This window comes from Choloepus didactylus, chromosome 17 (genome assembly GCF_015220235.1).
Source record: "Choloepus didactylus isolate mChoDid1 chromosome 17, mChoDid1.pri, whole genome shotgun sequence".
Lineage (NCBI taxonomy): Eukaryota > Metazoa > Chordata > Mammalia > Pilosa > Megalonychidae > Choloepus > Choloepus didactylus.
Genome location: NC_051323.1, coordinates 74,070,714 through 74,097,574, shown reverse-complemented (window position 1 = coordinate 74,097,574; position 26,861 = coordinate 74,070,714). Strand labels below are relative to the sequence as shown.

Sequence of the window (26,861 nt, the reverse complement as noted above, 5' to 3'; positions counted from 1 at the left end):
ACGTGCTTAATCCCTGTGCTGGTTTGACTCTGTTATGTACCCCACAAAAGCCATGTTCTTTTAATCTGGTCTTGTTGGTACAAGACTTATGGGTGGGATCTTTTGATTGTTTCCATGGAGATGTGACCCACACAACTGTAGGTGAGACCTTTTGATTAGATTTTTTCCTTGGAGATGTAACCCCCACCCATTCAGGGTGGATCTTCATTAGATTACTGGCATCCTTAGGAGAACTCAGGGAGAGAGAGAGAGAGAGAGTGAGCAAGTGCGCGCGAGCGCCGACTGACCCAGACGCTGAGAGAGAATGCCCAGAGACATTTGGAGACAGCCACTGAAACCAGAACCTGGAGAGAAGCTAAGAATTTGCCGCAGAGAAGCTAAGAGAGGACCCCTAGATGTTTAGGGAGAAACACCGTGGGAGAAACAAGTAGAGAACTGAGAGAAGCTGAGCAAGACAGAAGCCCCGAGGCATTTCGGAAAAAGCCATTTTGAAAACAGAACCCAGGAGCAAAGGACCAGCAGACACCAGCCACGTGCCTTCCCAGCTGACAGAGGTGTTCCGGATGTCATCAGCCTTTCTTCAGGGAAGGTATCCTCTTGTTGATGCCTTAGCTTGGACACTTTTATGGCCTTAGAACTATAAATTTGTAACCTAATAAACCCCTTTTATAAAAGCCAGTCCATTTCTGGTGTTTTGCATTTCGGCAGCTCTACCAAACCGGAACAATCCTCAGAACATCCTGCTGAGTTAGGGGTTGCTGCTCCCTCCTGCAGAGTGTGAAACAGGCTGAGAAAAGCTCAGTAGCTCGGACAGTCCAAGAGGAGAAGGGATTTGGGCTGGCTGTGTCCAAGCAAGTGGTCGGACATGTGCCCAGCTCCGGGATTCTGCGGTTGACCCGGGCCCAGGTCACAGAGAGGGAGGTCGCGAGAGCCCTCCGTGGACCAGAGAGCCCGGCCACGTGGGCCCGGGGCTGACGAAGCCTTCCTGGGCCTTTGGCCCCTCCCCGACTCCCCTCCACCCAGCCCAGGGTCCCGGGGCATCTGGCTGAGTTAGTAGTGCCCAGGCCCTGAGGCAGGCAGCCTTCCTTGCTTTTTATGGGAGGGAGACGTACTTGACTTCGAAAGACGAAAATCTTTCCGAATCAGTTGGCTTTTGTCTGAAACAGAAAGAAACGAAAGACCCGCTTGCGCGCAGTCTTGTCCTCCATCTCAGCGTCGGGAGGTGCTCGGGCTGGAGCGGCCGTGGGAGGCAGCCCCCTCCTCCAGGCCTACCCCCAGGCCCTGTCCCACCCTGCCTGTGACAACTGTGCTTCCCACCAGATGGCATTTTCCTCTCCGCCCCACACTTCCTGCACAGCCTTCCCGAGCTGTCGGTGGCCCAGTTCCAAGGCCCCGGTTAGCTGTGCAGGGCAGGTGCGGTGGAGCTCCAGGCAGCCTCAGCTCCCAGGTGCCCAGTGGGGGAGGTGAGGTCACCTGATCCCTCCCGCGGGATTAGCAGCTCTGGGACCAGCACAGAGGACCGGGTTTCTCAGCTTGAAGGCCGGCTTACCCGGAGGGTGTGCTGGGGACCAGGGGGTCTGGTCTGGGCCCAGGGGCTGCCGGGAGGGGCAGGAGATGTGTTCTGGGTGCTTCAGTTCACTTTGGCCTGCAGTCGGAGGGGACAGGAAAGCCACCTGGCCGGCTACCTGCTGGAGCAGAGTTTGTGTTTCCCTGTGCTCTTCCCCCCAGACTTTAGTTAGAGTGACTGACAGACACCCCCTAATCTCAGGGGCCTCCCTCAGGAAGGCTTGTTTCTTAATTGCGTCCACTGTGGTTGTATGTGGAAAAGGGGCCGGGGCCTCTGCTCCCCACAGTCTCATGGACCCCACGTCCTTCCTTCCAGTGACTCCGCCACCCCTTGGGCCTGGAGCCGTCCACCCCGTCCACCGCCTCCGGCTGGGCAGCCAGGAAGCGACAGCAAGCTGGTGGGTGCCCAGGGGGCTCTGCTGCCCGTCTAGGCTGGCATGTGTCCCTCTGTAGCTCGTGTCCTGGCCAGGCCCTGGTCCCTCAGCTTCGGGGCTGGAAGGGGTGGGGAGAGCCGCCTGTCAGTCTGCAGGAAGAGCTGTTAGAGAGCAGGCGCAGCCTCTGCCAGCGGCTGGCTCGCTCGGGCTTTCATGGGCATCTGGATCTCTGCTTAGGCTTGAGCGGGGCCCACAGGACCAGGGGGAAGAGGCAGGAGTTGACAGCACTCAGAGGAAGGTCCCACAAGAAAGCCCCCTCCGTGGGCCACGGCCCAGCCCGTGTCAGGCGACCCCTGGGAAGGCCATTGTTGGGGAGGTCTGTCTCCAGGAAAGGCTTCCTGCAGGAAGGTGGCATTTGTGTCTTTCAGCTCATTAGTCGTGGTGATTTTTGGTGGCAGTGAGTGGTGAGAAACTTCACTGATGAGTGATTCTGGCTGCTGTGGATTTGGGGGTTTTGAGAGAAAATTCTTCCTCTTTCTGGCTCCTGCAGGAGCCTCTTCCGCAGGGGCTGCTGACTCATGCCCGTCTCGCCCAGGCCTTTCCTTCCACTTTCTCTCTGTGCTCGCTGTGCTTGGAGGGCAGAAGCAGGACGGAGCTCAGCCTGTTGGCCGCCGGAGTGGCGTGGTGGGTGGGGTGGAGTGGGGCCGCGGGGAGAGGGTTCAGGCGTCTGCTTTGGGCTATTTCTCCTTCACCTTCACGCGACCTTGAATAAGTCACCGTGTTTGGGCTTCTGTGACCTCATCCAAGCCACTTGGTTATGAAACCCCCCTCAGAAGATCCCCCAGTGTGCGATATGGGTGAACACCCAGCTCCTGTGGTTAGTCCTCACCCTTATCTCCAGCTCAGCAGCCCAGAGAAATGGGGCCTCCAGAACCCCTTCCAGACCGAGATTCTGAGGTTCCATCCAGAAGCTTCATTGCAAACCTCAGGAATGCCCTGAACCTGCGTGGGTGACGAGCAGTGCCCACAGCCTCGCTATCCTCTGGTTTAAGCACAGGGCTTCTTGTTAATGGGCTCTGCTCTTCAAGTGGAGCTAGGAGGAAAACTGGGAGCCTTGGGAATATGGGAGTCCTTGGTGAATTACCTTAAATTAATGAGACTAATTGGGGAAATCGAGATCAGTTGTGCAAGTTAGCTCCCTATGCTGGTTGTTAATGGCTTAAATTGCAGATTCTAATTAAATGCCCACCAAAAACTCCAAGTGCCTTCTAAGGTTTCTCTGATCTGTGAACTCTATCAAGTGTAAAATTAGTCCACAGATGTTCTGGGGCATCTCTAGCCCCAGGATCTCATGATGTCTGTAACCCAGACACCTTCCTCCCGGGAGGGGGCTGGGGCAGGTGGCACTCCACTGCAGGGGCCGTGGAAGGGGAGGCACTGAGAGGGTGAGGGTGGGTGGGTTTGGGGACCTGCCGGGGCTGGCAAGATGTTGGGGTACACATGTGGCCCTCCAGTGGGTGGTGTGTCTCCACCATCCCAGGTAAAGGGGGACGACAGGCCATTGACGATGTGCTGGGCCAGGGCAAGGCAGGGTGGTGGGCTGCTGGAGACAGAACCGCTTCCTCCAGCTGAATTTGGTGGCCAGGGTGCCTGCTCTGCCTGTGGCCAGCAAGAGCTGCTGCTTTCTGTGATGCAAGAGGATGGCGGTAAATGAAGAAAGAAAAACCGTTTCCCGTGACTGGGCCCCGAAACCTGGCCGCTGTCTGGCTGCCGTGTCCTACTTCCCACCCCAGCTTTGTGCACGGCTATAGCCAGAGCACACTGTGGACCATTCATTGAAATTACACATGGTTCAAAACAATCAGAAACACTTGTTCATGTTGCTGTGTGGTCTTTATGAGGCTTATTAAAAGAATTAAGTAAACTTTTTGTTGCGGTATAAAGATGATTGTGTGCAGCTCAATGAATTTTCACATAATAAATTCACTCTTGGAACCAGCACCTGGCCTAAGAAATAGAACATTACCAGAGCCCCAGAACCCCCTCGTGCCCCCTGCAGTCAGTTCCCGGCCTTCAGCGGGACGCCTCTCCTGACCTCCCACCCACAGGTCATCTGTGGGCTTAGAATCACCCGGGCCGCGTGCGCATCTGCTTCCCCTCGCCGTTGTTTCTGAAATTTGCCCTCTGGTTTCCCCTTTCTGCTGTTGCTGGACGTTTGGATTCCTTCTAGCTCCTGAGCATTACAGACGTTACTATCCGATCATTCCTTCCACATCCCTGGCGAGTGTGGGGATGCATTTCTGTGCACAGTTCCTCCCTAGTTCTGTAACAGGCCACGGGCTGGCGTCTGCTTGGCATGACAGACTCTGCCCAGCTGGTTTGCAGAGAGCCCGTCCCACAGCAGTGTCTCAGATTCCCGGGGCCCCACACCCCTCGCCAACACTTGGGATTGTCGGTTTCCTTTTAGCTATTCTGGAGGCATTTCGTGGTTTTTGTTTGCATTTTTCTGATGACTGACGAGGTCAAAGAACTCCGTACATGTTTGTGTCCCTGTGCCCTGGGCCTTCGAGACACCCCTAGTGGGCGTTTGCATTGCTTCAGTCTTCGTTATGCTAAGCCCTGCCTCAGGAAGCATCTTCGTCCGCTAGTCCTTCCCATGTTCTGGGTTATTGGAGAGACTTGTGTTCAGTATTGTCTACAGATTCGGGTAAGCAATGCTAAATTGCTTTCTAAGATGCTTGTACCACAACGCAGGAGAGGCCTGTGCCAGTTTCCCCAGGCCCTCTGACAGTGAGTATTCTCATTGAAAGAACAAATGAACCTCCTTTGAAGGACTAATGTAGGTGAATGAGGTGGATTTGGCGTGGCTTTAATTATTACAAGTTAATTTGGTAACTTTCCCAAGGTGTTTACCCACAGGTATTTGTCTTTTGTAAGTCACATCTTTTGCCACTTGGATCTTTAGTGAGTCTTTTTGGTAATTCAGTAGAAGTGTGACTGTAAAATACAGATATTACTATTGCAAGGATTTTCCCAGCCTGTTTACCATTTGTGTTGGATCTTTTTTGAGGAATAATCTTTCTGATGTCAGCAAACTGGCACGTCTTCTGCTGGGTGACTTCTCCTGGGCTCCCCAGCCAGTCACTGCCCTCTGCCGAGGTTGTCAGGCTGGAGGTCGCAGCCTGCAGGGGACACTGAGTCACCTGAGGGCCGTGGGAGCCGTTCCCACTTGCCGCTGTGTCCCAGACCCCACAGCCCCGCAGCAGAGCGGGACCAAGTTGGGCCTGGGGTTCTTGTGTTAGGTGGAGGCACCAGGGCCAGGCGGCAGCTGTGGACCGTGCTGCGCAGCGGGGTTTCCGGAGCCCTCCGTTCTTGCAGATTTTGTTCTCACTATAGCCCTACGGGTGGGGAGGGAAAGGCGGGGCCTCGGGGGCCAGGTTTTTCCAGGACTTGCTGACTGTGAGCAGGAAAACGAGGACTCAAACTCCCAACTGCTCATTTCTCCTCAGTTGTACCCCAGCCACCCAGACACCCCAATGGGGGACCCCTGGAGGGGGAGTAGGGATAGGCATCTGCACTTCATGTCTTGTTCTTTGGGGCTTCGATGGAAGCCTTTGTCTCTTGATCCAAAGGTGAGATTGGGGTGTGAGGTCCCAGTGGACTTGGAGTTGCCTCGGCCTCCTTGTCTTTCCAGGTGTTGGAACAGTACTGCTTTCTGAGGACCGTGGTGTCTGACAAGCCTGCTGAGTTTACGTTTGTCTGTTTTCAGGTGACGGGTGTGGATGTGCTTCTGTGAAGAGACGCCATGTGTCGCCACCAGCCCCACAACACACGTGCCCCGTAAGTTGCTTAGAGCACTGACGTGAGAGCAGGAGGCACGCTTTCAGGAGATGGGGTGGTGCGCCTCTGGATACAGGGGGCCTTCGAGAGCGCTGTTTTAAGCCAGGCTTGTACTTGGCCTGATGGTCTAGCTTCTAAAGGTTGGTTCCTTCCGGGAACTGCAGGAGCTGCAGTGCACAGGGTGAGGAAACGTGGAACTTGGGCTCTGCTTCTTAGGCGGCTCCTTCGAGCCGAGTGTGAGCTCTGCGAGGGGCTGGAGCAGCCATTGGGCCTTTCGCCCAGAGCCCTCCCTGCACACAGCACAGACTGACCCACTTTTCGAGGTCTAAATTATCCCTCAGGCGGTGTGCAGGACGGGTGCCCATGGCGTGTCTGTGGCACTCTGGAAGAAGGGCAGGCTGGGGTGGCACCTTCGTCTCTCCAGCCCCCCGTGCTGTTGGCCCAGCCAGCGGGAGAGCCTCCTTGTGAAGCTCTGCCTCTTCTAACACAAGTGGTGGCAAATTGGTTTAAAATGTTACAGGCTCTGTGAGACTAAAATTTCAACAGCAGGACTTCCTTATTATAGTTAAACCATCCTTTCGAATGTAGCGTGTCTTCCTTGAAAGGACATGCGTCTCCTACGGAAGCCCATGGGTGTCCGGGTGGGTGGGTGTGGGAGAAAGCGTTTGGGGGTGGGGAGGGAGCGTGCTGAGGGGCAGCAGGCCTCCACACCTGGCTCCTTCCTCACCTGCCGCAGGAGCCTGGCTCTGCGGTGTCTTGCCTGTCACCACATGTTCTCTCTGGGGGAGTGTGGTGTCTCTGGGCCACGGCTCCCCTGGCGTCTGATCACGGTTTGCACCCATCTCTCAGGCCTCCTGCCGCCTTAGGGTCTAGGGCTTGGTGACGGCGCTTCCCCGGGAATCAGGTGTGGTCCCCGGAACAAGAGGCGCGTCCTGTCCAATGCCATCATGACGGCGAGAGAGCAGAGCCCCCGCCATGGCGCCCGGGCCCGGGCCATGCAGCGGGCGTCCACCATCGACGTGGCCGCCGACATGCTCGGCCTGTCCCTGGCAGGTGAGCCCCACGAGGTCTGGCGATGGGGGACCAGGCCTGCCCCTGGGGTGCCCAAGGACCAGGGGCGGGGAACGGGGATGGGGTCGGTCCTCCTGCTGGGCATGGTTTCTGCTAAACCGGACCACGGCCATCACTCTCCAGCGTGGGCGGGTGCCTCCGAGGCTCTCTCACAAGTTGACAGGGGGTGTCCACAGCGCCTGGCTGGCAAGTGCCCAAGCTGGAGGCAAGCCATGGCCGTCCTGGTGTGGCGACCGGAGGAGGGGGGCGCTTTGGTGTTGGGGCCCAAGATTCTTTACAGTTGCAAAGCAAAATGCTTGGAAAGGGAAGAAATCATCTCCCTTGATAGTTTAATGGGAGGAGGGGGTGGGGTGGGGAGCAGAGTGTTAGATTTTCTGCATTATTCTAGAAGTAGGGAAAAGTGATTTTGTCATTTCTTTTCTGTCCAGGAAATATACAAGACCCAGATGAGCCCATTTTAGAATTCAGCCTAGGTAAGTGCTGTTTTTAATTTTTTGTTTTAGAAAAATATGGCCAAAAAGCAAAACAAAACAAAAGATACTGCCACTGTCACGGGTTGGCCTCAGAGAACTTGCTGCTGCTGTCACCGCCCCACTGGAGTGTTTGGCTGGGTGAAGCCAAGGCGCAGGTGTGGCCTTCCTGTCCGAGTGAGGGAGCCTCTGAGCCGTGTGCCCACAGGTCTGCTTCTCAGCGTGGGGACCCTCCTGTCTGGGGCTGTGCTCCACCTGAGCGGCCAGCGGAGACAGCCTCCACCCTCACCTCCTCTGAGCCCCTGGGGAGAGGCAGGGGGTGTGAGCAAACAGGCTGGGGCGCACCCTCGTTACCTGGCTGTGGGCCTGTGAGAGCTTGACCTCCGGCCTCAGCCCCTGCTGCGTACAGGAGGGTGGCACCTGCCTGCTCTCCTGCTCAGGGGCCAGGTGAGGGAACGTGCTTGAAAATGATCAGGAGGAGCTGCTGGTCGGCCCGAGACACTTCCCCAGAGCCCTGCACCGCCCCGTGTCCTCTTTCCTTCCCAGGCCCTTGGCGGTCAGCAGCAGCCAGCGGCCTGGCGACTGTGTCCGGGAGGTGGTGTGACCTTAAACAAGCACCTCCAGGAGTCGGGGCCGGCCTGGTCCTCGTCCTGGCGGTGCACGGGCCCGAGCCTCCCATGCGACCCACCTGGCACTTCCTTGGAGAGACAAAGAAGACAGGGAGGCTAAAAATAGAAATTGCAAAACCAAAAGATGGAAGTGTAGGATTATCAGATAAATCATGGTAAATTCTGAAAACATCCCCATTTCTGATTAAGTGTCTCTGAATGCATTCGGGGGTTTCCCAACCCTGACTGGACGGATTATTTTAGTGTTGCGTAAATAGTGCCTCAGTGTTGATTTAAAACAAAATGGAAGCTTGCATTTTCTGTACCCTACAACTTTTTAAATAAAAGTATATTTTCATAATCCAAAAACAAAATGAAACAAAATGGAAGAATGGTCCAAGATTAACAGAATTTCATGGAAAGCCTAAAACATGAAAGAACAGAATAGAAAAAAAAGAACTTAGAGGAAGTGAGCATGTTACAGGAAATAGAAGAAACTTAAAATAAAATTTGTATCCTCAAGAGAAAGATAACTGTATCCATAAAACAAGAACAGGATACTATTAAAAAAAAAGAACAATTGAAGAGCAAAACAATCTTGGAAATTTAGAATATGATAGCAAAATAATAATAATAAAGGTTGGAAGATTTTCAGGAAATTCTGCCAGAAAGTAAAATTTACAAAGCAAAATAGGAAATAGAGAAATAGAAACAGAAATGGAAAATTAGAGAATAAATCAAGGGAGGTCCAACATTTAAAAAATAGAATATAAGCGAAGATATTACTAATAAATAACGTCGGAACTCTGCCAGAACTGAAGAATTTGTTTCCAGGTTTAACAGTTCTACCAGGGACCAGCGTCATGACAGAAAAAGACCCGCGTAAAGCCCGTCAAGGTAAACTCTCCGATTACTGGGAATAAAAGGAGGACCCTAAACACTTCCACGGGGAAGAAATTGGGTCCCGTCCAAGGACAGCAGTAAACGGACGCGGAGTTTCTCAGGTGCTGGAAACTTGCAGACGGTGGGCAACCCCTTCAGTGGGAGAGGAAAAGTGCTTTCCGCCCAGCCCTCTTCCCAGCCAGCGTGTCCCTCATGCGTGAGGGGAGACGGACGGATGGACATCTCAGCTCTGCAGAGCCCCAGACACCTCCGCTCCCCGCGGCCCCTCCCCAGAAGCCGGCGGAGGATGCGCTCCACGGAAAGGGGGAGTGCGTGGAGGAGCAGGACGGCGTGGGGCGTGGGGCCCGGGAGACGGGCCCAGCACCGGAGAGAGGCTGAGGAAACCCCGGGATGGCGATTCTGTGTGCAGCCCAGAGGGTGGCTGGTTACGGGGGAAGTTGGAGAGCTGCAGGAGGGCCATGCGGGGCTCAGGCGGGTGGCTCCCCCAGGGTGGGGGGACCTGCTCTCGAGAGGCACCCTGGCATCCCCGGCCCCTGGCTCAGGAACGGGTGATATTTGCTTCGCTTTAACGATGCAGAGTGTGGGTGTAACAGCAAATAGTGCGGAACTGATGCTGAGCCTGGGGAGGGAATGAGAGGTGGCAAAATTGAGTTGCAAAGCCTCATCCTCTCTAATAGGAATTAGGAAGTTTCCGAATCTGGCAAATTAGAGCTGTAATACAGTCAGGTTAATTAAACACATGAAAGAAACCCTAAAGGAAACCATTTCCTGAAAGGCAAGGAACGGTAGCTGGATGATTGAATGGCAAATATTTTGACTTTTAAAATAAAAATCACTAAAAATGAAAAATTAAATAAATTAAATAAATGCTCATTGTAAAATCTTCAATACCGAAAATGTCAGTGGATAAGAAAACCCTATCACAGGGACATAATCACAGTTGTACTTTGGAATATATCCCTTTTGCTATCTTCCCCCTCCCCCAACATTACATTTTTAATGATTTTTGGTGGTGGAGGTGATGGAATTATTTACAAAAATGTCAGGCTAGTGCTGTTGACATGCTTTTTTCACGTAGCAAAATATGACTGGCACCCTTCCATTTTAGGAACACGTACTCTGCCTCCTCATTGCGAATGCCCGTGGAGTCTGTCCTGTGGCTGTGCCGTATGCCTTTTGACCTGTCTCCTGGGGTTGGACATTCAGGTTCCTTCCAACTTACCATTGCAAACACCACCACAGTTCACACCGTTGAACGTGGATCTTCCGTACATCCTGAGGACTGTTTCCTTAGGATAAAGCTTTAGATCCAGAATGCTGAGTCAAATGATATGCACTTGAGATATGTTTTACCCCTTTGCCCCAACAGCATTTCTTCTGTCAAGGTTATAGATGATGCAAGGCATACCTGTCAGAGATTAAGGGTCCATAGAGGAGTATGTCACCTGGCAACAGGTGAGTCAGTGTACCTGAGTAATGCAAGTGATAAACAGGGAGCTGGTCAGAAAGCTTCGTGGAAGCTATGCTACGTGAGCTAAGAATTAAAGGGGTCAGATTTCCATGGGCTGGGTGTGGGGCAAGTCCAGCCCAGAGTGTTGCTTGCTGGAAGCACATTCAAAAGGTGGAAATGGGCCTGTCAGCCCTTTAAGGGATACCAGTTTGCCCAGCCTTTGGCCACCTTTATACCTCAGACCATCTGCCACCCACTAGTGCCTGAAGGACCAAAATATGACCCTGTGTGGGTGACAAGAACCCGCACCTGCCAACAGATCATTTAAGACTTTTCAGCTTAAAGAAGGGAGAGCAGGTATACCAGTGGAACTGGGGAATCCTGCTGAGGCAGGCACAATAGAGAACTTTAAAATCAATGAAACCATAAAGCTTCTAGAAGAAAACATAGAATTCATGACCTCAGGGTAGGACACAAAAAACACTAACCCTATGTATTAGTTTTCTGTTGCTTCCATAACAAATGGTCACAAGGTTAGCAGTTTAAAATGACAGAAATTTATTATCTTACAGTCTCTCTTGTCAGAAATCCAGTGGGCTCAGCTGGCCTCTGCCTAAAGTTCCTCAGGCCGGAATCAGAGCACTGGCCGGGTTGCATTCCTTTCTAGGGGAGAGTCCTTTCTGGTTGTTGGCAGAATTCCTAGCAGTTGTAGTACTGAGGTCCCCACCTCCTTGCTGGCCGTCAGTTGAGGCCCGTGCCCAGCCTCGGGTGGCCCGCGGCCTCGCTCCCCCGTCTTCAGAGCCAGCAGCGGCTGGTCAGGTCCCTTCACACTCTGCCTTTCTCCCGCCCTGTCTTCCTTGCCGCATCTCTAATTCACCCTTCCACGTTCCTCTTCGACTCTTAGGGGCTCATGGATTAGACTGGGTCCACCCAGATAACCAAGGATAATCTTCCCAGGTCAAGATAAACTGAATTTCAAAATTGAAAGCTTCTGTTCATCAAAAGACACCATTAAGAAATGAATAGATAAGCCACAGGCTGTGAAAAAAATATTCACAGCACAAATATCTGATAGTGACAAATCCAGAATAAAATTCTTACAAATCAACAGTAAAGAAGTAAACAAGCCAGTTTAAACATAAGCAAAAAACTTGAGCAGATACTTCACGAAATAAGTTATACAAATGGGACACTAGAAACGTGAAAAGATGCTTAATCTCATTAGTCACCACAGAACTGCAAATTAAAGCATGCCCGTTAGAAAGGCTAAACCGAAAGAACAGCTGACCCCACTGTGATGGGTCAGAGCTGTACCCCAGAAAAACATGTTCTTCCATTTAATCCATTCCTGTGGGTGTGGACCTACTGTAAGGGGGACCTTTTGATGAGGTGACTTCAGTTAACACACCTCAGTCAGGATGGGTCTTCATCCTATTACTGGAGTCATTTGTAAGAGAATGAAATTCAGAGAGAGAGAGAGAGAGAGAGAAAGCCATGGGAAGCAAGAGAACCCGGAAGAGAAGTGAGGGGCCGGGGATGCTGCCACGTGCCTTGCCATGGACAGAGGAGCCCAGGAGCACGGATCGCCGGCAGCCAGCCCCGAGCGCCACAGCCTTGGGGAGAAGCTTCGCCTTGGTGACGCCTTGATATGGACGTTCTCCCGGCCTCAAAACCAGGAGCAAATAAATCCCTGTTGTTCAGGCCAACCTATTTCACGGGTTCCATTTGCTTGAGTGGCCAGGAAACTAAAACTCCCCCTGACACAGGTGGGGCTGTGGGGCAGGAACTCAAGTACCTCGCCAGTGGGGGTGTGAAGTGCTGCATCCGCTTTGGAAAATGGTTACTGTTTTCCTACAAGGTTGAGCATAACCTGCCCTGTGATCCAGAAATTCCACAGGTAGTTGCTTATGCAAAAGAAATGAAAGCACACGAACAAGAATGTTGACAGAACCTTTAGTTTTAATGGTTCAAAACTCGAAGTGCCCCAAGTGCCCGTGAGCAGGACGATGGATAAGTGAATTGTGGTGCATCTGTACAAATGGAATACTGCTCATCTATTTTTTAAAAAAAGGATTGAACTGCTGGTATTTACAACAACATAGATAAATCTCAGGAACATCCCATTTATATGAGTAAATGTAAATGTAAATGTAGATCTGATGGAGATGGAACTTGGTTGCAGAGGGAGGTGAATTGACTAGGAAGTACTGGAGGGAACTTTATAGTTTGATGAAAAGTTCTTTATCTTATTTTGAAGATGGTTACACGTGTGCATGTGATTGTCAGAATTTGCTGACCTGAAACCTGAACTGTTTGCATTTTATTGTATATTAATTATCCCTCAATAAATAACAGAAGTTCATGAAGAGGTACGAGAAGATATTGCAAAGGGATAATCAGAAAACTTTTTATTTTGGAGATAAAAATCAGTTTCTAAATTTTAGATCATTAGTTGAGAATTTAAAATCAAATGAGGACAATGGGTGTGGTGTAAGGACCTCTGAAAATCCTCTCCTCCATAGAAAAAAAAGAACCTTGGCCAAAAAAATTGTAAAAAAAAATCAACTTTTTCATAACTCTGGAAATTAATCCAAGGCTTACAGCAGTCTTGGGAGTGTTTATTCAGGAGCCAGCTGAGTCTCGGTGGTGGTGGTGGCGTAACTGGCTCTGTGTCCAGCCTCTTCCCAGCTCTGCCGTAGACTTGGAAACCAGCAGCCTGGAAGCTGCTGGAGGGCACAGAGTGGGGTCAGAGCTTTTCCACCGCCCTGTTCCCAGAGAATTGTCACCACTTGTCCTCTTGGAGGTTCCTGGAACCCCACTCGCAGGGCTTGTCCTGTTGGCCTTTCTCAGGCTTACCAGGGGCAAGAGAACAATCAGTGGCAGTTGTTCAACGTCATGGCTGCCCGAGGTGGTGATAATGACTGCAACGAATAGAAAGCTGACCAAAGAAACTGTGAAAGGCAGAGCTGGGGAAAGGGATGTCCACAGGGGCTTTGAAAAGCGCCAGCTTATTCCTGGGAGTGTAGATGGCCAGGCACATATGGGGCTGAGTGCATGTGCAGGAAAGACCTGAGGAGGCCTTGGGTTTTCACCTCTGGCTGACCTTGAGGCTCTGCACGAGCAGGAAGTGAAGGCTGGGGCAGTGCAGCGAGCACATGCATGAGCTCTGAGGGTGTCCTCTCGTAGACAGAGCCCTGGGCAGCGGCTGGGGGGCCTCCACAAAGGCCCCTCGCTCCAGGCATTCAGGGAAGTCTCTGAGTACTCAGTAGCTGACCACTATACCAAGCGAGCAGAGACCTGAGCGGCCACACATGACACAGAACACAGGCTTTGCAGAATTAGTTTAGGGGAGTCACTAAGCAAGCAAACAGAAACAAAACAACACAACCACCACTACAGAAAACCCTGGAAGTGGGGAGAATCTGATTTCTAGAGTTGTCAAGAAAGAATTGTGAGACACGCAAACAAGCTAGAAAGCATGGCCCATATATAGGAAAAAAAGCAGTTAGTAGAACTGTTCCTAAGGAAGCACAGACTTTGCATTTACCAGAGACTTTAAGTTTGCTAGTAAAAACACATTAAAGGAAACAGTGTCTAAAGAACTAATGGAAAGTATGAGAATGGTGTCTGATCAAATGGAGAGTGGAAGATGCCAGACGCAAAAGGCCATGTATCATATGATTCCATTTATATGAAAACATAGAGATAGAATGCATGTTAGTGGCTGCCAGGGACTGGGGGAAGAGAGAATCGGGAGTGACTGCTGATGGGTATGAAAATGCTCTGGAATTAGACGGTAGTGGTAGTTGCACAACTTCATGAATATACTAAAGACACTTTACGAGGGTGAATATTATGGTATGTGAGTTTTATTGTAATAACAAATTGTAAAAAAAGCTGCTGAAAACTTGTATCAGTCTGTGAAGGGAAATGAAGGACCAGTCTCACAGCATAAACAAATAATATTAAGAAAAGGAGATCTGAAGAGATGTGGCAAATCCTGGAGTCCTAATATTTGATTGCCAGGAGACCCCAAAGAAAAGAAAGGAGCAGACAGAGAAGCAGCAGCAGGCCAAAGTAATAGAGAAGGATTCAGGCCCCAGATGGTTCACTGAATGCTGTCTTGATTCGAGGATGAAGAGAAACTCTTCTATACGTCTAAATAAAAAGAAAACAAGAAACAATCGAATCCTAACCCTAAGGACAGCTGGAAGGCATGGTGCGATGTGAATGGCGTCCGGCCTCAGTCTGCAGGGCTCTGTGGGAGCGGTAGAGGGTCTACAGCTCCTCCCCTCCGAGGCCCTCGCCCCCCAAGGCGTGTGGCGACCCCAGAGAGCAGGGGACAGAGCCGGGCGCTGAGCAGTGCTCCTGCTAGGCTGTTTGTGCTGCAGGCCACACGGGGAAGGATATTTGGTTTAAAAAGCCCGGAAGCCCTGACTCTGACCTAGAGCCTCCAACGGCCTCGTCCCTGGAGTGCAGGGGAGCCAGAAGCAGGTCCTCGTGGGAACGACAACACCAGTGAGTTCCTGAAAACGGGTCAGTGAGTGAGGGTGAGAGCTCCTGGGCCCCAGGCAGAAGCACTCCCAGGCCTTCTCTGGAGAAGGAAACTAATCCCTGCCCTCAAATTATCTCCTTAATCACTTTGCAAATATAATAGCATAGAATCAAGAATTCTCAGAAACATGTGGAGACAAGAGGTGTGAACAGAAACAGCAGGCTGCAGAAGACACAGGGGTTCGGGTGTTGGTGGTACTAGGCTCGGATTTACAGTCACTGCATCACCATCTCAGAGGGGAGTAAAGACAATATTGAGCATTCCGGCAGAGAACCAGGAGTCAAATGGGTATTCTAGACTTGAAAATAAAATAACCAAAGTTAAAAAAAAAAAATCAAGAGAGTGGTTTAAAAACTGGATTAGACACAATTGAAGAAAAAATTAGTGATTGTAGAAATAGGTCAAGAAGAAAATTTCCAAAATGAATCTAGGAAGATCAAATAATGGGGAAAAAATTAGAGGAGAAGGTAAAAAAAAAACATTGAGAACACAGTGAGACTGTCTAATAGACCTTTATTCATGCCCCAGATGAAATACAAAGAAAGGGCAGGAGTATTTTAATAGTTGAAGATTTCTCCCAGTTTGATGAAATACAGCAAGTCACAGAATAAAAAGAAAATGTATCTAGATGTACCATTGTAAAACTGCTGAAAAGCCAAACTCAAGGAGAAAATCTAAAAAGCTGCCAGAAAGCACACAGGCACACACACATGCACACACACACAGACACACAGACACAGACACACATACATGCATGCACATAAACATAAACACCTTTAAAGGAGCAACAATTAGACTTACTGCTGAATTCATAACAGAATAAAAACAGAAGCCCTGAGACAGCATATTTATAGTGCTTAGAGAAAATGACTACCTAGAATTCTATACATAGTGAAAAACTCTTCAAGAATTGAGGTGGGATAAGGACATTTTGGACCATAAGAGGTGCAAGCATGTGCGGACAGCACGTATCGGTGTAAACAGCGAGGGGTGGGTCCTCCATAGAGGACACTCGTCCCAGATGTGGGAAGGAGCGGACATCTGAGTGTACCTGAATGAATGACTGTATGAAATAAATTAGGCAAACACACACATTGTGTGTGCTGAGATGTGCCAACAGAGAGCTGTGTGGCGGCATTAACGTCAGTGCAGTTAGCGGCCGAGAGGACAGTTTGAGTGTGTGTGGCAGACACCAGTCGCCAGAAGGACTCCCTGCAGGTGGACACAGTGACCGCGTCGTCTCGCTAAGTTACCCTCAGATGTATCAGGGCCTTGCTCTCCCACCCAGTTTGTGTCTCCTCCTGCTCTTTCTTGGTATTTCCTTCGTTTTCTGGGAATCTCTCCATTTTTCATTCTCTAGCTTGCAGTGAGCTGCATACTCCATCGCTAGATCGAAAACCAAATAGTTTTGTAGCAGTCAGCGTGACCACCCCTCCCCAGGCCTTCTGGACGAAGCACGCGCAGACGGAGATCATCGAGGTGAGTGTGTGTCTTACACCCCGACGGGCGGCTCAGTTCCGGGAGCACCTGCAGTTCCGTTTGTGCGAAAGGTTGCCCCTTCCCGTGGTGTCCAGTACGCTGATGGCTTTCATCACGTTACCTATCCAGGTGACGTTTATGTTTGCCACAACTTTTATGCTTCTTGATTAGCTATCGACTGGATATTTTTGAACAATGATCCTAGAAGGTTGATGACCTTTTAAGATGTAAGGTCTGATTCTTCCTGTCACTTCCAGTTGACAGCTACTTTTGGAGAATCGTGCTTATTCATCAAAGCTTGATGTCCCTCTTACAGGGGCATGCTCCTATTTTTGTTGGTTTTATTTTTATAGCCCTTTGAGTTGTGTGTCCTATGTTTAGTTCTTATGTGAAATTAAATTATATACATGCCCCAGAGGACTTGTGCAAAAGCCTTTTGGATAATCAATCACACCGCGTATGTCCTGGAGCCGTGCGTGGGAGGCGAGGTTTTGTGTGCCACGAGCTTCTATGTGAATTGTCCCTGGCCTCACCAACACAAGCAAACATGAGCTGCATTTCCCCTTCTTCCCGTGTTTTGCATTTTAGAAGACAGGGCACCCCTTCAGCCTGTAGGAAATGTGTCCCATCTTCTAAGGCTCCTTTGAGCTCTGCCCCTGTGAAGGCCATGCTGTGCCACGGGTGACATTAGGGTCTCGAGCTGTGGTCCCTGCTCTCCTGTTGGCTGCGTTTGGTGGGGGCAGCAGCCCCGGGGGCCAGAGGCTTCCCGGGCAGAGTTAGTGACGCTGTGACCCACAGGCCTGTGCTAGGCCCGAGGCTGCCTTGCCCACGAGCTCCCGGGTGCCCGGGAGGCCAGACTGGAGAACGCACGTTGCAAAGCAGGGCCCTGGAGGGTGCTGAGTCTGGACGGGTCAGGGAGATGCGGAGGGCTGGAGACATGGAGGTAGGGTCCAAGGGAGAGGCCGGGGGACACAGTCGCCCCTCAACTTTCCCATACTTGTAAATACCACAGTGGCACAAAACACTTAGGTTCAAAAAGAAGGTGTATGCCAAGCTTTTTTATGTTTCTTAAATGCAATTAGATCTCCCAGCATTCAGGTGAGAGGTTTTCCTTTCCTGTTCTGTCTTCATGCCTCGTTCCTTAAAATCACATGGTTGGAAGAGTTGTAAAACAAGCCCGATCCCATTGAGTGCTGTGGCCTCCCGACGGGCGGTCAGCCCTGGGCCCCCTGAAGACTTGATGGCCTCTCCCTGGATGCGTTTGTTCACAGTGGTGGTTTCTTCTGACCCGGATCAGTTTTTCTGCCTCAGAATATTGTTTAGGTTCCCATGAAGTTTTGCCCTCGGGAAGATGCTCATGTGGCTGTGAGGTCGGGGCTGAGAAGCGCCTCTCCGACTCCCGCGTCAGGTGCCAGCCGGGCCTCTCCCACGTCAGGTGTTCCCCTGGTGCTCAGTGAGGGTCTCTCATGTGTGAGCAGTTTCTGTGGAGCCTCTGAAATCGTCTGAGATCGTTCTCTGGTCTCCACGTTGAACGTGCTATGGACTCCTAAGGCCACCTCTGAACTCCATGTTCCACTCTTTAATTTTCCAGTGTGCATGTTCTGGCAAAAACTACTACTTCCTTTTTAGAAAAAATGCTTTTTTGAAAATTTTATTTTGTAATGCAGTGGAAAGGTATATAAAACTCAGACATGAAAGAAATTTATCACAGTCCCCTCTCAAATTCTGCCACACCCCCAGATAACCACACCAACAGTGTGGCATAGGCTTGTCCATTTTCACACACACACTGCTGTGCCCCAGCTGCTCTTGTTTCCCTTTTCCCTTATTTCTTACCAAGGTGGAATCTCAGCATATGTACCATCCGTTGTCTTCCTTTTCTTACGTGCTCACCTTTTGTCACGGATACTGCTGCTTGGCCTTCTTTGCAAGCCACTCTAAACAGGGCACAGAGTTATTTGTTTGATTCCAGCGTTTTGACAAGCAGGTTATGTTTACAACCAGCGGGGACTCCCAAAGCCATGCTGAGCTCTGGGTCCCTTTGAGGCTCCTTCCTGGTGCTGGGCTGGCCTCAGATGCCCACTCAGCAAAGTCACAAGTCAGGCTGGGGGAGAGTTGGCATCCGAGTGCCAAAGCCCTGTGTGCCGAAGCTCGGGATGGTTCTGCAAAGGCAAGTGCCAGGGGAGGGCCAGGGGGTATGGGGCCCCCCTTTGTCCTATTGGGTATGTGCACAGAGCCCAGGGAGGAGCCCAGGGAGCAGGAGCCTGGAGCGCCAGGCTGGGGAGTCTGGGGCAGGCTGGCACACACGGGCTCTGGAGCAGGGGCTCACCTGGCCAGGTGTGTCTGAGGAGGCTGCAGCTCCTGAAGTCTGGAGGGGCAGTGCGGTGGGAGGGCATGGGAAGAAGGGGTGGGTGTGGGAGACGCACTGGAGGTGGGACGTGTGGGAGAGTTCCCGGATGCTGGTTGTTGGGAGCCACCGAGAAGGAGGTGCCCATGAGGACGTCAGGCTTCCAGCCCGCTCAGAAAGGGCCTTGGAGAGGAGGCTGCAGGGAGAGCCCCCGGGGGAGCCATCTGTCCAGCGGGCATTGACAGGATAGGCCTGAGGTCACAGAGGCCCGGATGTCACGGCAGACACCTCACAGGCAAAGGGACAGCACAGTGAAGCAGGAACACTACAGTAACTGTCTGCCTGAGATAGTGAACCATCGCTGAGACGTGGGGAGGACACTGTCAGGAAATAGCCACCTGTGATCTAGCAGCTAGCAACTAGTCCCAAAACAGAATAGCTGTAAAAAAGCCAGGCCTTAATTATTCTAAAGACATGATTCTAGAAATAACGAACGACCTAAGCTGTCCATTTCCTCTTCTGTCTGCCTGTTTGTACACATTAAGGGAATATCCCAGAATAGCCACGCAACTCCATAACACACAGAGTTGTGAGGCCAAGAATACATGTGGACATTGGGTGTGTTTCCGTTTTTAGAAATTCCCTCCTGTTGAGTGGGAAAGCCTCAGAAACCTGCTTGCAGAGGAGCCCTGGGCACAGCTGGGCACCGGGCCCATTTGGTGAACCTGGTTCAGTAAGGGTCGTGTCAGCCTACGTTTTCCTTTTTGGGAAGTAGTTTTTTGGTTGTGTGAATCAATTTGAGCTACCATTAACCTCTGTGCCTATCCATGCTGGTAAGAATGTTTGTCTCTCACCCTGAAAATTTGGGTGTATTTTAGAAGCAATCACTTAAAAAAAAAATTACCTCTGTATTCTGATTATTTTCTCATAATATATGCCTTTTTTTTTTTCTGTTCTAGGGAACCAACAATCCTATATTTCTAAGCAGCATTGCCTTCTTTCAAGATTCTCTTATCAATCAGATGACACAAATCAAACTATCTGTATATGACGTCAAAGATAGATCTCAGGGAACAGTTAAGTAACTTGTCATGGCTCGTGGAATTTTCTTCCGTGTTTTAAAGTTATGTAATCGTCTGAGTGAGAGGGATGCGAGTTGCCGTCAGTCCTGGCTCAGAGTCCTGTAACGCCAGGGAGTGTCTCTCTGTGCCCTGTGGGCTCCTGGGCTGGGGTCCCCGCTGACTGGTCCCTGCCCTCCTCCCCCAGATGTATCTGCTGGGCTCTGGAATGTTCGTCGTCAAAGATCTGCTCCAGGACCGGCATCACAGGTTGCATTTAACACTAAGGTTGGTGTTCAATGTTGCTTTGAAAGAATCTGGAATTAAGAGGTCAAGGATAGGTGGGGAAGGCAGGCCCCCTCCCCTCTCCTCAGTGAGTTCTCTGCCCTCCCGGTGGCCGGCCCGGGAGCTGGGAGGCAGTCAGCCCTCGGGGGCCTGGTGGTCGGAGGCGTGCCCTCCTGTGGGGAGGGGACTGCACAGATGTCTGCGACCCAGAGGGAAACCCAAGTTCTGATACAGTGTCTGGTTTTCTAGAGCTGCCGGAATTCAGCATACCAGAAATGGGTTGGCTCTTCCAATGGGGGTTTACAGATTTACACTTCTAAGGCCATGAAAATGTCCCAATTCAGGCATCCACAGGACGATACCTTCTCTGAGGAAAGGCTGCTGGCATCCGGGGTTCCTCTGTCTCAGGGGAAGGCACATGGCGGCATCTGTGGTCCTTCTCTCCCGGGTTCTGTTGCTTTCAGCTTCTGGCTTCGGTGGCCTCCTCTCTGAGCTTCTTTGTGTGTCCTGTTCTCTCAGCTCTATGGGTGTTTTCTGTCTGACTTTTATCCTCTCATAAAGGACTCCAGTAAGGGCATTAAGACCCACCTTGTGTGGGGTGAGTCACATCTCAGTTGAAACAAACTAATCAAAAGGTCCCACCCACAGTAGGTCCGCACCCACAGGGATGGATTAAAAGAACATGGCCTTTCCTGGGGTACATACAACTCCCAACTAGCACATGGAGTGATAATGAAAACCGTGTTTGTCTGTCGTGTGACTGTGCCCCAACAGAGAGTGGTCTCCCGGAGGGCAGAGGTTCTGCTCTTCATTGCTATGTCCCAGCACCCAGCACACTGCCTGGCACACAGTGGGTGCTCCAGGAATGTGTGTTGAAGGAAGGAGGGGTGGAGGGGTGGATAGATGGACGAGAAGGCCTCCCTGGGACTAAGTGGAGCTTGGTGGGGGGCTGAGGGAGAGCAGAAGGGCTCCAGGGCTGGACCTGGCTGTTTCTGCACCCCTTGCTGGGCAGGGGGGAGCCTGGGGACTGGCAGGCGGCTCCGGAGCAACAGGGGGAGGCCCCCCAACTTCACCAGGCAGACTGTGGCTCCGTTCTCACTGCAGCCCTCCCCGGGGCTCAGCTGGCCTCCTCACATCCACTCACAGGCCTGCGGTCTTGGGGGGCTCCCTGGGCCCCTGGATGACCCTGGATGGCTGAGCTTTTCACTTGAGCAGAGCACAAAGCCTGTCGAGAGGCTGCTCGTCCAAGCACGTGCTCATTGCAGGTCGGCCGAGAGTGACCGGGTAGGCACTGTCACCGTGATCGGCTGGCAGATGGAGGAGAAGTCAGACCAGCGGCCCCCCACGACCCGGGCTCTGGACACCGTCAACGGGAGGGTGAGCCAGAAGGGGTCCATGGGGTGGGGTCCTGAGCATGGGGTGCGTGTGATGCCAAGGTGTCATCCTGTTTGTTGGTTTCTTCCTCTCCCAGACACACCTGAGGCTCACACACGGCCCACAGTCACCTCATGCACACCTCATGTCCACTCTGCCTCTTCCCCGCCGCTTCCCCTCCCACTGTCTCCCCCATCTCCCCCACCTGCCTCTCTCCCTCTGCCCTCCCCCTTTTCTCTCCCTCCCACTTTCTCCCTCTGCTCCCCCCACTCTCTCCCCCTCTGCCTCTCCCCCTCTGCCTTTCCCCTCCTCCATCGCACACTCGCCCACCCCTTTCCAGGCTCTGTCTCCCACACGTACAGGCTCCGACTCTCAAAAAAGAATTCTGATTTCAAGGCTCCACCCAGGCAACCAGTCATTATTGTAGACTCAGCTCCAAAATTGTCCTCTGATGTTGGCTCAGCAACGTTGTTAGGCCTCTTCTGTCCCCTCCTTTTCATTTTACCCATGAGAACACTGAAGTAGACGTGGAGGTGCAGCTCGAGGCTGGTGTGTGTGGTGTGTGCTGGGGTGCTCGGCGTGTGCCGGCCCGGCCTGTGTGTGCATTGTGGAGTGTGATGGTGGTGGTTCATTCCGAGCACTCTCTTGCACGCGTCGGCCGCCATTTCTCCTGGTCTCATGGGGTTCTCGTGTTTCTCTGTCCGTATCCCCAGATGGTTCTGCCTGTCGACGAAAGCCTGACCGAGTCACTGGGAATCCGATCCAAATACGCCTCCTTACGCAAAGACACTTTGCTGAAGTCGGGTGAGCAGCTCCCTCCGGGGGTTCTCTTGCCGTCCCGTGAGTATCCCCGCGGGGCCGTGGCCCCTGCTCCCCACCTGCTCAGCCACGTGGTGTGCTCCGGGGCAGCTACCACGAGTTTGCAAGGCTGGGAGGAAGGGGATGTCCCAGTGGCACCCCTCCTTGTTTCTCCCCACCCCCACCACCGCCCCTTGCAATTCAGAGTTAGTTACACGCCAGGCAGGTGGCAGGGGAGGAGTCACGGCGGCTTTGGTGTAGATGTTTTAATTCCCTTGAGGTGGACAATGAGAAGACTTGAGGGTATCGGCGTCTTTTGGGGGCCCGGGGGAAGTTGCTCCGGGCCGTGGCACAGCCAGTCATGCAGCCCCGTGTTCCCCGCCCCGTCAGTGTTCGGCGGTGCCATCTGCCGCATGTACCGGTTCCCGACGACCGACGGCAACCACCTGCGGATCCTGGAGCAGATGGCGGAGAGCGTGCTGTCCGTGCACGTGCCCCGGCAGTTTGTGAAGCTCCTGCTGGAAGAAGACGCGGCCAGGTGAGGCCTGGTCGGGGACCCTCACCCCGCACGCCCACGCCCTGGGCCCTGGCTCCCGAGAGGCCCCTGCCACCTGCCAAAGCCCCCGTTTTCCCATCTGCCTGCTGGGGCTCCTGCTGTTTGCCCCTCGCTCTCTGCCCCTCGCGTGCAACCTCCAGGAAGTGGGGAAGGGCTGGTCTTTCTTGGGTCATAACTGCTCCAGGCCATGAGTTCCTGGGGAAGGGGGTCTGGGAGCTGCTGGTAGGGCTCCGGAGGCCGAGGGGACCTGACAGGGTGCGTGCTCCATGGGCTCCCGGGCTCTACGGGCTCCATGTGTGGTGAGGCCGCCCTCCCAGGGCTCCCAGCCGAGGGCACGCTCAGGGAGAAGGCCTGCAGCCTGAGAAAAGCACGCCACAGCCAGAATCCCACGGTTCAGATTCAGCTATTTTGTTTGATGCTTTATCTTGAAAAAAATTCAGGCTTAGGGAAAGTTGCAAGAATAATGCAGTGAACACGTTATATGACTTTCCCTTAAATTCACCAGTTGTTAGTATTTTGCTCTTTGGCTCTCTCTCTACGCACATTTTTATACAGCTGTTTTAATTTTAAAATTTTTCCTCTCATCTTTTTCCATATCTATATATATTTACATAGTTATAGTCGCCTTTTCCATGCATCTTTGGTTTTCATCTTATTTTTAATTGTGGCATAATTTCCATTAATTGGTGTATTACAACTTTAGGGAGTTCATTCATTCAACAGTTGCTTTAGATTTGAGGGGACTTGCTTCTCCTGGTGATCACAGTATCAGCTGTTCTTTTATCAGTTTACGAGCCCCTGAGCACCCCAGGGCGCCTAACGAGCTGAGGACTGAGTTTAGTTTGTGGCACACTCGGGAGCTGACGGCACAGCCAGGGGCTGCTCTGTGGGCACAGCGGCCGTCAGGGAGGCACATGGTTGGCGAGGCGAGGCTGCCACTAGCTAGCTAGCCCCAGCTCAGGCCGTTGTTTTGTGCTCAGCACCATCCTTCATTCTGGAACTGCTTTGTAAGTTTCTTTTCTAAGTATAGGTCTCCCATGTTTCCAAAGATTGCAGATAAGAACTTGGTATCAGCAGGTGCTGGGGGAGGGAGGAGGGTGGCTGGGGCTGAGGCCGCAGCTGTGAGGGAGAGAGGGGCCTGCCTGCACGGGGTGCCTTCACGTGATTAAATAGTAATAAAACGGTGCAGCTTTTTAAACGTCACACAGTTTTGTAGATGGCCAAAAGCTTTTATAAAATAAGCTTCTGTTTTTTTCAAAGAAAAGTAAGTGGAGACTATAAACAGCCAAATATTCTGGAAGGCTTTTAACAGAAAACGGGTCTCATGGCCCGTACACTGTTACCTACTCCCCATAAACCACCACTTTTTCCCTTTGCGTGTTACCGGGACATTTCTAAATGTATGTACACACTCCTCTCGTAAGTAGTCAGTTTCAGGGATTCGCTGCTGATTTCCTGTGGTGAGGAGGTTGGGTTTTCATACTTGCCCATTCCTCATTTCCCTGCTTTGGTTATACCGTTGTTGTTGTTTTGGTTTGATCCCTCTTGCATTGTCCTTGTTAGGATCACGTGGCTTTAATTCACTCCGAGCCGCGGGTGTACATTTTGGACCTCAGGCAGCTTGCGTCCTTCCTGGGGTCCGTGACTGCCTCCTTTCCTTGTCTTCCTTCTCCCCATCCCATCGCCTTCCTCTTTCCCGGATGCGTTGGTCAGGCTCACACGTATAGGACGCGGCAAAGCCGAGCCCTGACCGACTTGGCTGGTGGAAATGGGGGCCACTTTTAGGTTCGGACAGTTTGTGACTCACGAGACAGTGGAAGGAGGAGTAAGCCCCAGCCCCAGCCCCCGATCCTTGTCCTACACCCAGAAAGGACGACAGTGGATCTAAAGGGGCTGGACCGACCCAGGGCGCTCTGTTGGCCCCCATTGCTGGGGAGCCCGTTCCAGGCTGCCGCCGAGCGGTTTGTCCCTGTATCTCCCTCCTGAGGGGGCAGGGCAGGACCCGGAGGCCACGAGAAATCTCCTGACAGCCTCCTGGGGAGACAGGGAGGCGAGTGGGTGGCGGCACGACGCAACTTCTTCCGGGCCTGCTGTCCTTTCTTGTTCCAGAAAGATCGCACAGCATTTGTCCAGGCTCGGTCGAGCCCTTTGCCCATGTGGCTTGCGTGGGTGCGGCCTAGGGCACCAGGGCACCATGGCACGGTCCTCCCCCCGCAGCCTTCCCCTTCCCCTGCTGCACTTAGTTTTCCTTGAACATTTGCGTTCCAGTAAAAAGCTTCTCTGTACACTTTTCCATCCCTCTGAGAGCCGTCTGTCCCCCACCCCCGAGAGCTGTCTGTCCCCTGCCTGCCCGTTGTCCGCCAGGCCTGCAGGACAGGCATCTCCCGGGCCTCCCCTGGACATCACGGTGCTCCCAGGTGCGTTCCGTCCCCTGGGAAGGGAGGCGGCCCCGCGGCTGACTGTGCGCATCTGGCTTGCAGAGTGTGCGAGCTGGAGGAGCTGGGGGAGCTGTCCCCTTGCTGGGAGAGCCTGCGGCGCCAGATCGTCACGCAGTACCAGACGGTCATCCTCACGTACCAGGAGAACCTGAGCGACCTGCACCAGTACAGAGGTGGGTACGCGGGTCTCAGCTGGGGCACCTGCCCTCCGACCTCCGGGTGCAGAGCCGGGAACCCGGGGTCACTACGATCCTCACTGGCAGACATTGAGAACCCGTGAGGGGTTCTTAAAAATAGTCTCTGTAGGTGTGAATCCTGTCAAGTCTGGAGTTTTCAGGTCCTAGTTAAAAGGCCACATCTGTGAGAACAGCTTTAAAAATTCCCTCTGTGGCGTCTGCCAAAACAAACCACCATAGAGTGAAAAAATGAGGAAAGGCAAAATCACAGGCTGTTGGTCCCTGTTTCTTCGTCGTCTTGGTCTCGAATCAGCGAAAATGACCAGAAGGATGCAGGCTGCTTGCCTCGAGGCAAAGTGGTTTTCCGGATTTCCCATTTTAAACAGTGGCATTTTTATTGCACTTATGATTTGTCTGGGTGGCTTTTTTCCTTTTAAGGCTCAAGAAAAACTGAAGTGCAGACACCTTGCCTTTTCTCCTTGAAAGATGCCAACTGATTTCCCAGACATCCTTAGGGTAAATTTAGAAGGCTGTTCTTAACTCGTTCCCTTTTTACTCAAATGGAGTGAATGTTTTGGTTTTTCACTGCCTCATTTATTGCTTAGTACTTGGAACTCTTCTCTGTTATCGGGGTGCCCCCTTCTTCTCTCCTCCGTAATGGAAGTTCAGAGTGTAAGGAAAATCTTAAGCCCTGTCATGTGGTTTTGACGCACAATGTATGCACCTGCCCACGAAGTAGGGTGAGAAGAGCCCACGGGAAGGATGACAAGAGGGTGGTTTGAGTCTGAAGAACGAGTCTGAGTACACTATAAGAAAAAACGGAGCATTTTCCTGAAGAAACGCAGGGACCTGCCAGGCTGGATAACTATTACCCAGGAACGTGTGACTCCCACCTGGCCTTGTAGCCCAGAGCTTCTGCAATGTTCTTGTGCGTCCAGAGCCCCTGGCAGATTGCAGCTGAGCTGCTGTGGGGGGCTCCGGGATCCCCCGAGGCCGTGGTGCTGCCCACTGGGCCCCACGTGAGCCATGGGCTCCAAAGAACTCTCCTGGGCCGAGAGCACAGCCGTGCACCCTGAGCTGCCTGTCGTGCGCTGGCCCAGTAAGTTTACTTTTACCCCCCAGATGGAGTGTTTATTTCAGCTCCTCTTCTTTTTAATCCTCTCTTTTCTAGGCATGCGCCTTTTCAGTTAATTAGCTCTGGATTCCAATTATAGAAATAAGGTTTTGGAGACTAGCCAGGCAGACGTGACCAGGAGCCTGCAAGAACGTGTGTGTCCCGGAGGGCTGGGTCCGCTCTGCCGTCTCTCGTCCGTCTTGGTGGACTGTGGTGGCGAGTGGACCTCTCAGCGCTTTGCGGAGTTGGGGTGTTCTGCTCCAGCCTGAGCCGATTCCGTGGTCTCAGATGCTGGTGGTCTCTGGGACTAGAAAGGCAGTTTTGGGCAGACACGTTTGCTTTTGGAGCAGTGCTGACGTGGCACAATGACGTGCATCGCGCCTTGGCCTCAGGCCTCGG

The 26,861-nt window shown here is 52.2% G+C and overlaps 1 protein-coding gene across 12 annotated transcripts in view; it reads left to right on the top strand.

The window, feature by feature from the left end:
- Nucleotides 1-26,861, top strand: part of INPP4A (inositol polyphosphate-4-phosphatase type I A) — a 154,250-nt gene that overhangs the window by 53,955 nt on the left and 73,434 nt on the right. For all 12 annotated transcript variants that reach the window (XM_037807827.1, XM_037807823.1, XM_037807830.1 and 9 more), the window contains exons 2-11: nucleotides 5,710-5,780; nucleotides 6,630-6,833; nucleotides 7,280-7,324; nucleotides 16,198-16,316; nucleotides 19,623-19,739; nucleotides 19,930-20,009; nucleotides 21,272-21,383; nucleotides 22,094-22,184; nucleotides 22,569-22,716; nucleotides 25,215-25,345. In XM_037807827.1, the coding sequence (XP_037663755.1) occupies nucleotides 6,728-6,833; nucleotides 7,280-7,324; nucleotides 16,198-16,316; nucleotides 19,623-19,739; nucleotides 19,930-20,009; nucleotides 21,272-21,383; nucleotides 22,094-22,184; nucleotides 22,569-22,716; nucleotides 25,215-25,345 (949 nt within the window). In that variant the 5' untranslated portion in view covers nucleotides 5,710-5,780; nucleotides 6,630-6,727. The remainder of the gene's footprint in view (nucleotides 1-5,709; nucleotides 5,781-6,629; nucleotides 6,834-7,279; nucleotides 7,325-16,197; nucleotides 16,317-19,622; nucleotides 19,740-19,929; nucleotides 20,010-21,271; nucleotides 21,384-22,093; nucleotides 22,185-22,568; nucleotides 22,717-25,214; nucleotides 25,346-26,861) is intronic.